This window comes from Rhinatrema bivittatum, chromosome 1, assembly GCF_901001135.1.
Source record: "Rhinatrema bivittatum chromosome 1, aRhiBiv1.1, whole genome shotgun sequence".
NCBI classification, from domain to species: Eukaryota; Metazoa; Chordata; class Amphibia; order Gymnophiona; family Rhinatrematidae; genus Rhinatrema; species Rhinatrema bivittatum.
This window is the reverse complement of record NC_042615.1, coordinates 319,333,009-319,347,436: the sequence shown is the minus strand read 5'-3', so window position 1 is coordinate 319,347,436 and position 14,428 is coordinate 319,333,009. Positions and strand designations below refer to the sequence as shown.

The 14,428-nt window shown below is 44.7% G+C and overlaps 1 protein-coding gene across 17 annotated transcripts in view; it reads left to right on the top strand.

Annotated features, from left to right (window-relative positions):
• PDLIM5 (PDZ and LIM domain 5) overlaps window positions 1-14,428 on the top strand; it is a 423,776-nt gene that overhangs the window by 287,164 nt on the left and 122,184 nt on the right. For all 17 annotated transcript variants that reach the window (XM_029597605.1, XM_029597592.1, XM_029597612.1 and 14 more), the window contains one exon: window positions 14,184-14,359. In XM_029597605.1, coding sequence (XP_029453465.1) covers window positions 14,184-14,359 — 176 coding nt within the window. The remainder of the gene's footprint in view (window positions 1-14,183; window positions 14,360-14,428) is intronic.

Genomic DNA, 14,428 nt, shown 5'->3' with positions numbered 1-14,428 from the left:
ATTAAGTCTGAGGTCCCGAAGAGTTAAAAAAAAAAAATAAATTTGAATTTGGCCCACGGCTGTCGGGCCAAAAACCAGACGCTCAATTTTGCCGGCGTCCGGTTTCCGAGCCCGTGGCTGTCAGCGGGCTTAAGAACCGATGCTGGCAAAATTGAGCATCGGCTGTCAAACCTGCTGACAGCCGCTGCTCCTGTCCAAAAAGAGGTGCTAGGGGCGCGCTAGTGTCCCTAGCGCCTCTTTTTACCGCCGAGCCTAATTTAAATAAATTAACTTACTGTATCGCGCGCACAGGAGAGTGGGCGCTCTCCCGCGTTTTTTACTGTATTGGCCCGTGTGTTTGGTGACTTGAGCACAGAGTCAATTAGAGTCATAGGAATCAGAGTTGTGAAGTTTTTCAAATTGGTTCCATTTTGCTTTTGTAATAAGCTGGTGCTCTTTTGCAGTCTAAAGTATGTGCTGGTTCTTCCCCTTCGTGAGCATAAGGTTTTGGACAGAATGTCGGGAGGGCAATGGATTGGTTGAGGTGAAATGAATTCACCACCTTAGGTAAGAAATTGTGGTTGTTACATAGTACCACTTTGTCATGAAAAAATTGACAATAAGGTGAATAGTGCACCAGTGCTTATAGTTCTCTTATGCAAATCACTGTGGTGACCGCTACCAAGAAAAGTACTTTCCATGTAAGGAACTTAAGTGATGGGAATTCCATAGGTTCAAACAGAGACTCCATGAGTTGTTGGAGGATTGGATTTAAGTCCCAGGGTGCGGCCTGCTTAGTGATTGGTGGACACATTTTCCATAGCCCTTTCATGATCCTGGCCACCCATGGATGCGTAGCTATGGAATTGTTGATTTGATCATTGTAGGCCACAATGGTGCGAAGTTGAACTCTTACCCTGAGTAGAGAGATGGTGTACGGTAAGTATAATACTAATGATTTGTGGCTGCATGATCAGGGGTATAGAACCCTAGTCCAATACCATGAAGTAAAACGGCTCCATTTGAATGTGTGATTGTGGCGCGTAGAAGCACATCTTCTATTTTTATGCCCTGAATGTGTAACTGCTGCGAGAAGCATGTCTTAGAAGCTTGGGGCCACTGCTAAGTGGCATTAGCGGATATGACGACAACTGTATTAAATACATGTACCGAATCTGTCAGGGCATGCTGGGGCAATCATCATGCGAGCCTGGTCTTTCATCACATTCTGGATCATTCTGCCAATCATTGGGAAGGGTGGAAAAGTGTGTACAAGGCTGTGCCATCAATCTTGTGCAGTCCACTGAGTACTCCATTGGATTGAGCAAAATTTGTTTACTTTGGGTTTTGTTTGTCCAATGCAAAGAGGTTTATCATCGGGAAACCCATTGCCGGAAAATTTGTGTGGCTGTGGCATGTCTGAGGGACAATTCAGGTGGCATGAATATTCTGCTGAGCTTGTCTGCTTGTGTGTTTTATATGCTGGGTACATAAATTTATTTATTTATTTATTTATTTAGAATTTTTATATACTGGCATTCTTGATAAAAAAAAATATCAAATCATATCTGTTTCCAATGAACAGAACAATCGCAGTTGTAGCGTTACATAGAACAAGTCGTCAAAAACATTAAAAACCTTAAAAAACATTTAAAAAACATTAGATAACAGGTGGAAGTAGATAAATTATCAGTAAGTAATTATAAGTAAGTGATTCAAAATACATCACTGTAACTGTTATAACTAACAGTTAATTAAAAATAATAAAATAAAATAAACATGTTGTCTAGAAACAAATAACAATTGACAAGAATGATGTCGTCTAGAAACAAATAACAGTTGACAAGTATGATGGAGCAGTATAGGCAGTGATGAACAGCGATACATAAATTAAGCCGTCTAATATATGTTGTTATGAGACGGCGGGGAAGAAAGGGTGTGGCGTGGTGGGCCCAGGGGAATCGGGAAGTCATGAGGAGGGGGAGGTTTAAGTGAATTATAAATGAAGGGAAGCCTGGTGATTGATTGCCCATTGCCAAATTTGTAGCATTTCTAGCACAGCATTCAAAAACCTGTGCCACCTTGTTTGTTGACTTAGAACATAGCAACTTGGTGTCTTTCTGGATCATCAGTATGCTTTTGCATTGAAGGATATGCATGAAGGCTCGAAGAGCGTATTTGATTGCATGAAGTTCTAGTCTGTTAATGTGGAACAGACACTCAAATGCTGACCAGGTCTCCTATGTTTGGTGTAACAGTACATGCTCTCCCCAGCCAAGCAAAGATGTGTCCATTGTAAGTATTATTTGATAGGGTTTCAGCGAGAAACTTGCCCCCATTGTCAGGTTGGGTGACCACAGCCGCCAGTACAGCTCTCTTTTCATTTCCTGTGTGATTACAACTGTGTGGGAAAGTGATTGCCTCCATTGATCCCATTGGGCTCAGAATCCCCATTGCAAGTGGCACATTTGTAGTCTTGTGTGAGTTATGACACGACAAACCAGTGGGAGCACTGAGAGGAGAGGATCAGCTTGCTAGTGTCTGGAAAGAATCAGTAAGTACTGCTTGGAGACATTTTTAAAACTTAAAAGTATTGGGGAGAAGTAAACTATTGGGGTATATTATTTAATGTATTCATGTGTTTTTGTTTTAAATAGTCAAAAAGGCAACAAACAGAAGTTTGTGTGTTTGTATTTCCCAACCCCACCCTCCCCTAGCTCATCCTTTAATTTATAGGCAGGTGTCAATTTCACACTTCAAAAAAAAATCTGCTTTTAACTTAAACTCAGAAATTCCCCACACCTTATCAAGAGTTTGATCACTCTTGTAGGTCCCTACCAGATATATAGTGAATACACTAATATATTTAAAGGACCGTAATCATACGCAATCCTACACCCATAGCAACCTAAAACTTAACTAGGAACTTATCAAATTTAAGATGAAGGCAGCAGTCCAGCAGCAAGAGAGGGTCTCTCAGTCTTTTGCAACAAGTGTCACATGTATGATTTTTTATCTGCCGGTGAGAAGTTGTATGTGTGCATTTGATGCAAAGAGCTCCTGTTTCTTAGAATGAGTCTGATCTCTGGAAGCTAGAGTGGCAGACCTGTAGGAGCTGAGGCAGACAGAGAGGTATATAGATGAGATCTTTAGGAACATAGTAGCCAAGTCCTAACTCCAGTCTGGCATCCCTGGTGCTTCCGCCTTGGAGGAGGAAGGTCTCATGATCGGAGAGCATCAACCTGGTGCAGCAGGAAATGATCCTGTAGCAAGGACTTGCTCTCCAGGTGGTGCATCGTCCTCTCACACCAAGGATGGGTCTCCCAGGGCACCTGCCAAGGAGGGAAGGGTTAGGTCGGCCATCATAGTTGGTGATTCAGTTATTAGGAATGTAGACAGCTGGGTGGCTGGTGGGCATAAGGATTGCCTGGTAACATGCTTACTTGGTGCGAAGGTTGTGGACTTCACGCGTCACCTAGATTGGATTTGTCATGGTACATGTGGGCACCAACAACATAGGAAAATGTGGGAAATTCTGGGATGGTGTGGCGAGTTGGGGGTTATGAGAGGGGCACAGAAGACATTTGTAGGTAGGGGGTTGGAAGGGATGGCCTTATTCTTTCAGGAGATAGAAGTGGAAGCTACAGAGGATCATACAGAGGAACACATTGAAATCATCGGGTTCAGTGTGCTGCAGCAGTCAAAAAAGCAAACAGAATGTTGGGAATTATTAGAAGGGAATGATAAATAAAATGGAAAATCTCATGCCTCTGATTCGCTCCGTGGTGAGACCCCACCTTGAATACTGTGTACAGTTCTGGTTGCCGCATCTCAAAAAAGATATAATTGCGATGGAGAAGGTACAGAGAAGGGCGACCAAAATAAGGGGAATGGAACAGCTCCCCTATGAGGGGGGATATGATAGAGATGTTTAAAATCATGCGAAGTCTAGAACGGGTAGATGTGAATCGGTTATTTAGTCTTTCAGATAATAGAAAGACTAGGGGGCACTCCATGAAGTTAGCATGGGGCACATTTAAAACTAATCGGAGAGGAGATCACGTGAGCCAGCGGGGACAGCGGATGTGGAACCCTTAGCTCCGGGTCCCGTCTCCCTATCTGGGCCCATCCCCAGCCTACATTCTATCGGCACCTCTTAATTTTATTCCCTAACTCTTGCACATTGTGGATACGTCTCCAGAAGGTGGAAATATGGCGACACGGACCATCCGCAAGGAGAAGGAAAGAGAGAGGCCTAAGGGAGCGGATCCGCCATCTTCGCCAGATCGCCCGCCGCCCAGCCAGTTGGCCCCGGGTATTGAGCTAGAACATATAAAGACGGCGGTGGTGGCGGCGCTTGGTCCAGACCTCAAGGCGATAGCGGAACAGATTGCCGAAGTAAAGCAATCCCTGCAGGGATTTGAACCCCGTATTGTAGAGTTGGAATCGCGGATGTCGGAGGCGCACGACGATCTCGAGACGGCGCGGACTGATATTGCCGCTCTTAAGGCCTCGGTCTCGCAACAGGCCACAAAACTCGAAGACCTTGAAAATCGTTCGCGCCGCTCGAACCTTAGATTGATCGGAGTACCGGAGTCGCTGAAGGACTCCGACTTACCAGCTTATTTGGAAAAGTGGATATCGGAGCAGTTGTCTCTCCCCCAGACGAATGGTCCGTTGCACATCGAGCGCGCTCACAGATTGGGCCAGCGACAGAGGGAAGCCATGCGGCCGCGGCCAGTCATCGTTAAACTGCTCAACTATGCTCACAAAATTGACATCCTTCGGGCGCTGCGAGGCGGGCGAAGTCTCCAGTTAGAGGGACAAAAAATTTTGCTCTTCCAGGATTTTTCAGCGGGAGTATCCCAGCAACGACGTGCTATGGCCCCGCATTGCTCGCAACTGATTAATCTGGGCCTCCGCGCGACCCTTGTTTATCCGGCGCGCTTGCGGGTGGCGACTGCTGGAGGCCCTCGATGGTTTGAGACACCTGAGCAGGCTAAGATCTTTGTGGAGGAAACTGCGGTGACAAATACGGCGAAATCGTGAGTTCGTGGTGAAGACTTGTGTCTGCAGGGAGACGCAGTGCGGAGTCCGGTTATGGCGACATGTGGCGCGTGTTGGCTTCTGATCCTGGGTTTTTTTTCTATTCCTTTCCCCCTAGTGCAAACCTACTTTTTTCTTCTTTTTCAAATTGGGGACCTTGTTTTTTTTTGTGACTCTGGCAGGCAGGGAACACTGTGTAGTATGTCCCCCCTAGACTGCCTGGCTCTCGGACAAATGTTTTGAGCCTTTGTATTTTTTTTTTTTTTTTTTACTTATTTTTCTTTTGTTTTAAAGCTACTTTTCCCGATTGGGTTTTTTTTTCTTTTCTCTTCTTTCTTCCTTATTTTTTTTTCTTTCTTTTCTCCCATTCCCGTTGTGGTCTTTTGAATTTTCTATCCGTACGATGCCTACCACGTGGTTTGTTTTTTTTTCCTTTGTGGTTGGGGCATCGTGGGACATGACATTGTGAGCGCATAGTGCTCCATAGACAGCGGGCGATGGTGTTTAATCGTCCGTTGTTCAAATAGGGCTGTTAATTTTGTATTTCCTTTTTGGTCGGTACATCGAGTGAACTGACATTGTGTGAGTAATGCTCCACGGACTGCGGGCGATGTTGTTCAATTGTCAGCTATTCTCCTAGTGGGGGTTTTTTTTTTTCCTCTTTTTCCTTCCTTCTCTATCCCCCTGTGCAACGTCTAACAGAGGGGGGGGGGGGGTGTTCCTGAGTTTTTTTTTTATTATTTTATTTATAAGTTTTTATATTTTGGTTTTTATTTTTGTTGCTTTCTCCCATTTTGGATTTTTTTTTTCCTTCTGTTTGTTTGTCTTCCTATTTTACTTTATTAGTTTTTTTTTATTTTTCTTAGTTTGTTTTTTTTTATATATATATATATATATATATATATATACAGTACCCTTCTGGTTACCGAGATGTATGTACGGGCTGCTGGTAATGGGTTGCCGTTGTATGGAGTATTGTTATTTTATCTTGGGTGGGAAGGGAGTTGGGTATGTTACTTTATAAATCTGAAGGCTGCCTTAGTTTAGTGGAGGTATTGGTTGCTGGGGGTGGGGGTGGAGGGGGGGGCGGGGGGGTGAGGGGTGCTCACACGCTGGTGGGGAGGGGTTCAGTGATCTCCATTTGCATAGCCCACGGGAGGATACCCCTAATGGGGGCTGTGCTTTCAGTGGGACAGGAACGAGGGGGGGGTGGGGAGGGGATGGGGTTGATAGGGGGGGAAGGGGGGAGGGGCTTCTCTGTTTGGTCTCGAAAGTGGTCTAGTTCGGCTGCGAGGCCTGTTTATCTGGGTATCGGGATTTGTGGATGTCAGACTCAAGTCTGGACTCCGGCTGGGAGAGTTCGGATTTGTTTAACTGTATTACTTTTACAATGTATGCTTGGTCTCTATATATATTTCTAGTAACCTTACGCGTTTAATATCCTGGAATGTTGGCGGGATACATTCTCCTATAAAGCGCACCAAGATCTTGACTCATTTGAAGCGGAAGGAGGCGATGGTCGGTTTTCTCCAGGAAACCCACCTCACTGATGCTGAACATCTTAAGCTATGTCGATTGTGGGTGGGACGGGTGGCCTCTGCGTCGGCGACCTCTAGGTCCGCGGGGGTGGCGATTTTGTTTCAGATTCGTGGGGAAATTAAGGACCCGGAGGGCCGTTTTGTCATAGTGGTAGCAGAACTATTTCACCATCAGATGGTGTTTTGTAATCTCTATGCCCCCAATAAGTACGATGCCCAATTTTTTCAAACGATATATGAGCACTTGCTGCCTTACCTGGCCGACACTATTATTGTGGGGGGCGACTTCAACACCATTCGGGACCCTAAGGTAGATACTTCTCAACTGGGACGTCGGGAACATGGTATGGGGAAGGGCCCTGGGATGCTAGCCTCCACGCTGCATTTGGTAGATGTTTGGCGCCTGCTTAATCCCGAGGTCCGGGAGTTTACCCACCTGTCCAGAGCGCATGCTACCTATGCCCGTATAGATTACATTATGCTCAGTGGTAGTGCCTTTCCCCTGGTGGCTGAGGTGGGAATCGAAACGGTTCTTATTTCTGATCATGCCCCGGTGTGGGTAGACTTACAGCTTGCGTCTCCCAGCACAGGTGCTCGTTCCTGGCGGTTTCCGTATTATTTGGCAGAAGATCAAGCTTTTCAGGAATTTCTGCGGGAGCGGTGGTCGGATTACGCTACACTCAATGCGGAGCATACAACTAATCCATCCTTATTTTGGTATACCGCTAAAGCGGTGATGAGGGGGGACATCATTTCTTATGTGGCTCATCGCCGGAAGTCTATTAACGCTCAAATTATATTACTAAATGATCAGTTGCGACGGGCCAAGTGCCAGTTGTTACGGAGCAATACGGCTCAGAATCGGGAGCAATATCATTCTATACAGTGTACTTTGAATACAGTTCTACATTCTCGGGCACAAAAAAGTATACTGTATTATCAATATCAATTATACCGCTATGGTAATAAAGCCGGGAGAATGATGTCCCACTTGATCCGCTCAGCCAGGGGAAATCGATATGTGGCGGGCTTAAAGAATGAATCGGGTCAGATTGAAACTAGCAACACTACTATTTTGCGTCTTTTCCGGACATACTATGAAAGCTTATATAGTGCAGGGGAATGGTCGGAGGAGAAATGTGGCCTCTTTTGTGATTCCTTGCCTATCCCAGTCCTTACCTTGGAACAGCGGCAACTGCTTAACGCTCCTATAACAGATCTTGAAATCAAGGGGGGGATTTTACAGTCCAAAAAGTTAAAGGCTCCTGGCCCTGATGGATACACCGGTGAGTTTTATAGGTGTGTGGTCGATAAAGTCTGTGGCCCGCTGAGAGAGTTTTTTTTAGATTTGATTGCTAAAGGAAGATACCCGTCCCAGATGAATACTGCGTATATTACATTAATTGCTAAGCCGGGGAAAGACCCTCAACGAGTGGAATCGTATCGCCCTATTTCTTTGATAAATTATGACCAGAAGTTACTGGCAAAAATTCTTGCAGATAGGCTGGCGCGGGTACTCCCTGCGTTGGTAGGAGACCATCAGGTTGGTTTCGTGCGGAGGAGGTACGGGTTGACCAATGTTCGAAAGATTCTTACAGCCCTAGACTTATGTCATTATACGCAGACTCCTTCCCTAACGATTAGTTTTGACGCAGAAAAAGCGTTTGATCGGGTGGAGTGGCCTTATCTCGTTTATATATTACGGCGAATGGGAATGGACGGTTTCTTCTTACAGACTATACAGTTGCTGTATGCAGACCCGCAGGCGTCTATATTGGTTAATGGAGATCGCTCGGTTCCGTTTGATATTAAGAGAGGCACACGTCAGGGATGTCCCCTTTCTCCCTTATTATTTGTTTTGCAGTTGGAACCTCTCCTTCTCGCGATACGCCGTGCCCCTGGAATTCGGGGGATACGTTTAAATGATATGATTTTTAAAAGCGTAGCGTTTGCGGATGACCTTCTAGTCTTTCTAACGTGCCCGCAGACGTCTCTCCCGGTTCTGTTGGATCGAATGGGAGTCTTTGGGGAATTTTCAGGGTTTAAACTGAATCGGGGTAAATCCACGGCGTTAGCTTACCCTGATACACTACGGGAGGGTTGGACTGGGGAATTCCCCCTACAATGGGCAGTGCAGACTATCCGGTATTTGGGAGTAAATATTCCGTTGCATCCAGATCAGGTGTATGCAGCAAATGTACCCCCGCTTCTGCAGCAGACGCAGGCAACGTTGCGCCGCTGGGCCCCCCTCCCTCTATCTCTAAGTGGTCGGGTGCATCTTTATAAAATGGTGGTGCTACCTAAGTGGCTTTATCTTCTGCAGAATTTGCCCCTACACCTTAAGCATGCTGACCGGCTCTCCTTGGACCGCGCCCTGGGTAATTTTCTTTGGAAGGGAAAGCGGGCACGTGTGCCCTTGGCATGGTTGCAACGGCGGTGGGGTGACGGGGGCCTGGGAGTGCCCAATTTATATCTATATAACTTAGCGTGTAATATGCGTATTATTAGGGGAATGGGTGCTGGACGAGGCTACCTTTACTGCTCTTGAGGCGGACAAGGCGTTGATCGCCTCGGTTGCCCTTACCTATGCAATGCAGGCAGAACACGCAAATTTGCCCTACATCTTTGTTCATTCAGCCAATCTGTGTCCGATTCGAAATGCTTGGGTGGCGCTTACCAAGTGGTTGCACCTGCCCCAGATTTGCGCCTATCTATTGCCGGTGGGGGGGAACCCTGACTTTACCCCAGGCACGCAATCCCGGGTTTTTCAGCGGTGGAGAACCAAGGGCCTCATTTATTTAGGTCATTTTTTCCATCCGGAGGGGCGTAGGCTTACTTGGCCGGAGCTCCAGGAGCGGTATGAGGTGGGGGGTAAAGATGTGTTCTCGTTCTTGCAAATGGACCATTATTTGAAGTCGTTGCCTTCGGCCTTCCTGCAGCTTACCATGTACCAGAAACTCGAGGAGGTACTGCAATTGACTGGTACTAGGGCGCCCTCTATATCTTATTATTATCGATCTTTAATTAAAGACCACAGTAGAGAGATCTTTGCACATCTGACTGCTCGATGGAATGTTGATGGGGAGATACACGTTACTGATTCTCTGCTACGTGTTTGTTTTAGGGGGGTGTCCAAGATCTCGAGTAATAGCGTTTATCAGGAAATGCAGTATAAGTTCCTGGGACGGGCATATATTTCCCCCCAAAGGGCATTCCAGCAGAGATTAGTGACGTTGGACTGTTGTCTGCGCTGCCCGGGGTGTGTTGGCACTTTGACCCATGCTTTTTGGTCGTGCCCGGGGGTCTTGCAATTTTGGACCTGTATTGCTAAGTTTTTGGCGGAGATATTGGGGGTTTCCATTCCAATTGCACCCACTTGGCTGCTGTTTGGTTATATTCCCGCGCTGCGCATTCGAGATCTGGGCACCCGTCTCTTCATTCAAAAGGCTGGGGTCGTGGGGAAACGTGTTATATTATTGCAATGGCGAGAGGTGGAACCACCCTCTTTTTGGGTGTGGAGAAACTTCTTTTATACTATGATGCACATGGAATCCCTCTATTCGCGGGGGACGCCCCGGTTGTGGACTAGGTTCTTGGACGTCTGGGAACCGTACCTACAGGCGCTTCCTCACAGAGCCCGGAGTAGAATCCTCACTGCATGACGTCGAGGTGCAGTGTCTACTGGATCTCATCAGACTTTGCATATTGGTGGTGCTGTGGACACTTTGGCTCTCGGGCCGATCAGGTTGCTTTATATGAGAGAGCTATGTTGAAGACTGGACGGAGAAGCGGCTGGGTGGATGGGGGGGTGGGAGGGCAAAGGGGGGGGAGGGTTCTGTTTTTCTTGTTCCAGCAAAGTTGGTCTCAGTGTTGCTGGGAGCGGGAGCAGAGTTAACCTGCACCCAGACGTTTGTTATTGTGTATCTTGTGAAACTTTAATAAAAATGTTTTAACATAAAAACTAATCGGAGAAAGTTCTTCTTCACTCAGTGCACAATTAAACTCTGGAATTTGATGCCAGAGGATGTGGTTAGTGCAGTTAGTATAGCTGTGTTTAAAAAAGGATTGGATAAGTTCTTAGAGGAGAAGTCCATTACCTGCTATTACTTAAGTTGCTTAGAAAATAGCCACTGCTATTACTAGCAACGGTAACATGGGATAGACTTAGTTTTTGGGTACTTGCCAGGTTCTTATGGCCTGGATTGGCCACTGTTGGAAACAGGATGCTGGGCTTGATGGACCCTTGGTCTTACCCAGTATGGCAAGTTCTTATGTTCCTATGTAGACTAAAACTGTTGTAAATGCAGTGTACAGAGGAACATGATTGCGGTGAATTTTCAGCAGACTTTTCCCTAAACGTTCATTTACTTCTAATTTATTTTTGTCATGAAAAAACTCTTACAGCAGTGACTGGAAGACCTCCCGTTGTGAATAATCACCAGGCTTCACAGACTGGTTCAGAGGTTATGTTGTCTCATCTATTTCACAGGCCAATTACTGCATACAAGACGGTGGATCTGAATTCACAATTACCAAATAAGATTAAAAAAAAAAAGAAAAAATAAATTCCTGTGGCGTGTAGTATCTTTATTTTGTTCAGCAGGTATTAGTAGCTACAGTATTTTCCTCTGGCTTCTGGCAAGGATTAATGGGAAAACTGCTCTCTGGGCATTGTGAAGGAGAGAATTCTGTCATTAAAGTTCCACCGCATGTTACTTTTTTTCTTTAAAACTTCTTTGGTGTGTGACCTCTTTTTTTTTTTTTCTTTTCTCTTAATGTTCAAAATAAAATAAATCCCATTCTCGACACTCACTAGAGATTGATTTACATTCAGTACAGAAATTTTATAGTGCTGGGAGAGACAAATCAATGTGTCTGAATTAGATAGATATATATCTTTTTTATCTTTTTTTTTTTTTTTTTGTTAATAAAACCCAAAAAAAATCAAAACATTGTCCCCCAGTATCTGTGCCTCTTGAATGATTTGTGGTCTGTCAGTGACTACAGTCATAAGGTAATCTGTGGGAAGTCACCTAAGGTGTCCTGATGCTATGAGGAGTATCTGCTTTTTTGGGTCAGTTCATTTATGATGGGCGGAGGGATTAAGTTGGCTGGGTTATGATTTAGCATTCTGTTACTATTTCTGTTGTTGATATTTTTGCCTTAGCTGACTCCCTGGTAATGACAATAGAGATGAGTTTGTTGGGCGCTAGGATTTTTATTTTTTTTATGGGGGTAGAATGGGAGAAATGCCTTAGTGAATCAGGTCCTTAGCCAGTTAGAATTAATCTGGGTAAGTTACATTGTATATTCAGTGGCACAGCAAAGCTGCTGAAAATACGCGTATATGTGTGCACTTCGCCAGTTAAGTCTACCCGGCTAAACTTATATGTAAACTTATGAGATTAACTCCAAATATCGGTAGTTATACAGCTAACCCGATCTGCCTCCGATCTGTCCAGAACACGCCTATGCTTTGTGCATGTAACTTTTAGCCTTATAAGGGCTTATATGGCTAAGTAGCAGCCACTGTATGTAGGTGCATATTCAGCAGCAGCTACTTTGTCGCATAAATCCTGCTTAACCAGCTAAATAGCGCTGGGCGCGCTTTGAATATTGGGCCCATTGTATTTATGAATGGTTCGTAATGATTTTGAATTGTATATGTATGTATTATATTGTATTTGTTTTGTTTTGTTTTTAATTTATACTTTATTAAATTTCTTGCCATTTTAACAATGCACATGAAAAAAGAAAAGTTTGATTTACATCATCATAATTCAAAAAGAAATATTTTTACTATAATTATAATTGTAAAACCAAACATACCAGCCCACTTAATAGGAGAGCCATCCAAGGAAACATTTCAAAAGGAAATAACTCAAGAATAAACAAGTTAATTTTCAAGGAGACGAGCCTTACAATTTTTACCCCAGTTAAATATTCCCAACTTCTGGGGTTGTTACAATGTCCTGTCCTCCTTTATCTACAAAAAAATTTTCAAGGTGGGTCGATTCTAGAAAAACAAATTTATTTTTTTGATAGGTAACCAAACACTTGCAGGGAAATTTAAGATAGAAAGTTGCCCCTAGGGCCAAAACCTTCTGTCTTAATAACAAGAACTGTTTCCGCCTTGCTTGAGTATCCTTCGATACATCCGGAAACACTTGGATTCTCTGGCCACAGAAACTAAATTATTTATTTCTAAAGTACTTTTGAAGTACTAAATTTTTATCCTGTTCTAGGCTAAATTCTACTATTAAAGTAGATCTAGACTGGATATCATCCACTGAGGCCTCTAAAAAAAGCCGTTAAATTAGGGCTAGCTGTGGTTAAAACCTCTATTTCCCCCCCAGTTAACAATGCTTCTCTTATCTTTGTTGGAATATAGTACATCTTAGATGTAATCAAATCTTTAGTAAGACCCCAATTTTCCCTAGAATATTTATTAAATAATTTTTGAGCTGATAATAACCTATTAATAGGGAAATTTAAAAACCTTAAATTTTTCCTTCTCATAGCATTTTCAAGACCCTCCAATTTTCTATACACAATTAAAGAGTCTTTCATAAAGGCCGTCCCAGTGGCTTGCAAAGCTGAAATTTGCTTTGAAGATGTTCCGCATTGCAATTCTAACTGTTGTATTCTTTTACCGTGGTCATCCAGATTTTTCCCAGTTTCCTTTGTAAAATTGGAGGATTGACTCATGGACGAAGATAACATCTTCTCCAATTTTGTAACTGCCCTCCACACATCTACCAGCGTTATATTTTCAGGATTGACTGTTCCTTCATTCATAACCAATAAATTATCTGAAATCTCATGTCCAACCACATTTGTAAGGTAAAGTCCTTCCTGGCCTGCTGATAGCTCTGCTGGCACAGCTAAAGATGTCAAAGCTGGCAACCCTGGGGCATTAGAATCTATTGCCCCATTGCTCTCAGCAGACACATTGGGACACTGGTTTATGGCAGGACTTAGGGAAGCTCCAGAAGAGAAAGAAATATCTGGAATAGCCTCCCTGGAGTGGTTGACTCACCAGTCTAGTAAGATGTTGGTCCATTGGTCCCGAAACTTCTTTCCTAACTGGAGTGGAGATAACCATTCTTGCCTTTCTCTTTCTTCCCATCGATGTTCACTCACTTGCAGAGATCCTGTTCAAAGAAATCAAAATCTCTACCAGGGGCGCGCCCCTTTGGCAGCGCGCCGGTGGCTGCGCGCCGCAGCCCCCGGATTTAAGTAGGGGCAGTCGGGCTGGAGATGACATCAGAAGTAGGCAGGGTTGAGGCGAATCGGGCCGGGGCGATATGCTTCCCCTCCTCCGTCCTTTCTTGCCAAAGCTGCTCCGGACACGCTGAGTTCACTCGCAGCATGTCTCTCCTGCACAGGCTCCCCTGTATTTGTTTTATTTAATTTGTATTTATAACATTATGGTTTTCTATTTTGCAAGCTGCTTCAGGTGATCCCCTGGGACTGGGGGAGTGCAGATGGTGAGGGCTCAGGCCGTAAATCCACGATTAGATTAGATGCTTCTCAATAAAGAAAAAAACATTCCTGCGAGTTCTGCGGCTATCACCACCACCACCACCAAACATCTTGTTTTGTTTTCTACCTCGACAGTGACATACTGGAGCCTGCACAGCCCAGTGCTTATGCTGCAGCTGCGTCCAAGAGCATGCCAATGGGTCCAGAGGGCAGGAGCCGACCATCGGCCACTCACCAGGCTACCACTTTCAAACCTACAAGTTCTCCTAGTGCTGCGAAGTCTGCAGGCTGGCAGCCTGGCGTCCCAGCAGGTAATCAGGAGGGGTCTGCTACATGTTCACATTGGAGGGCGTTATTGGGACGGTGTGGAAGGGATGACT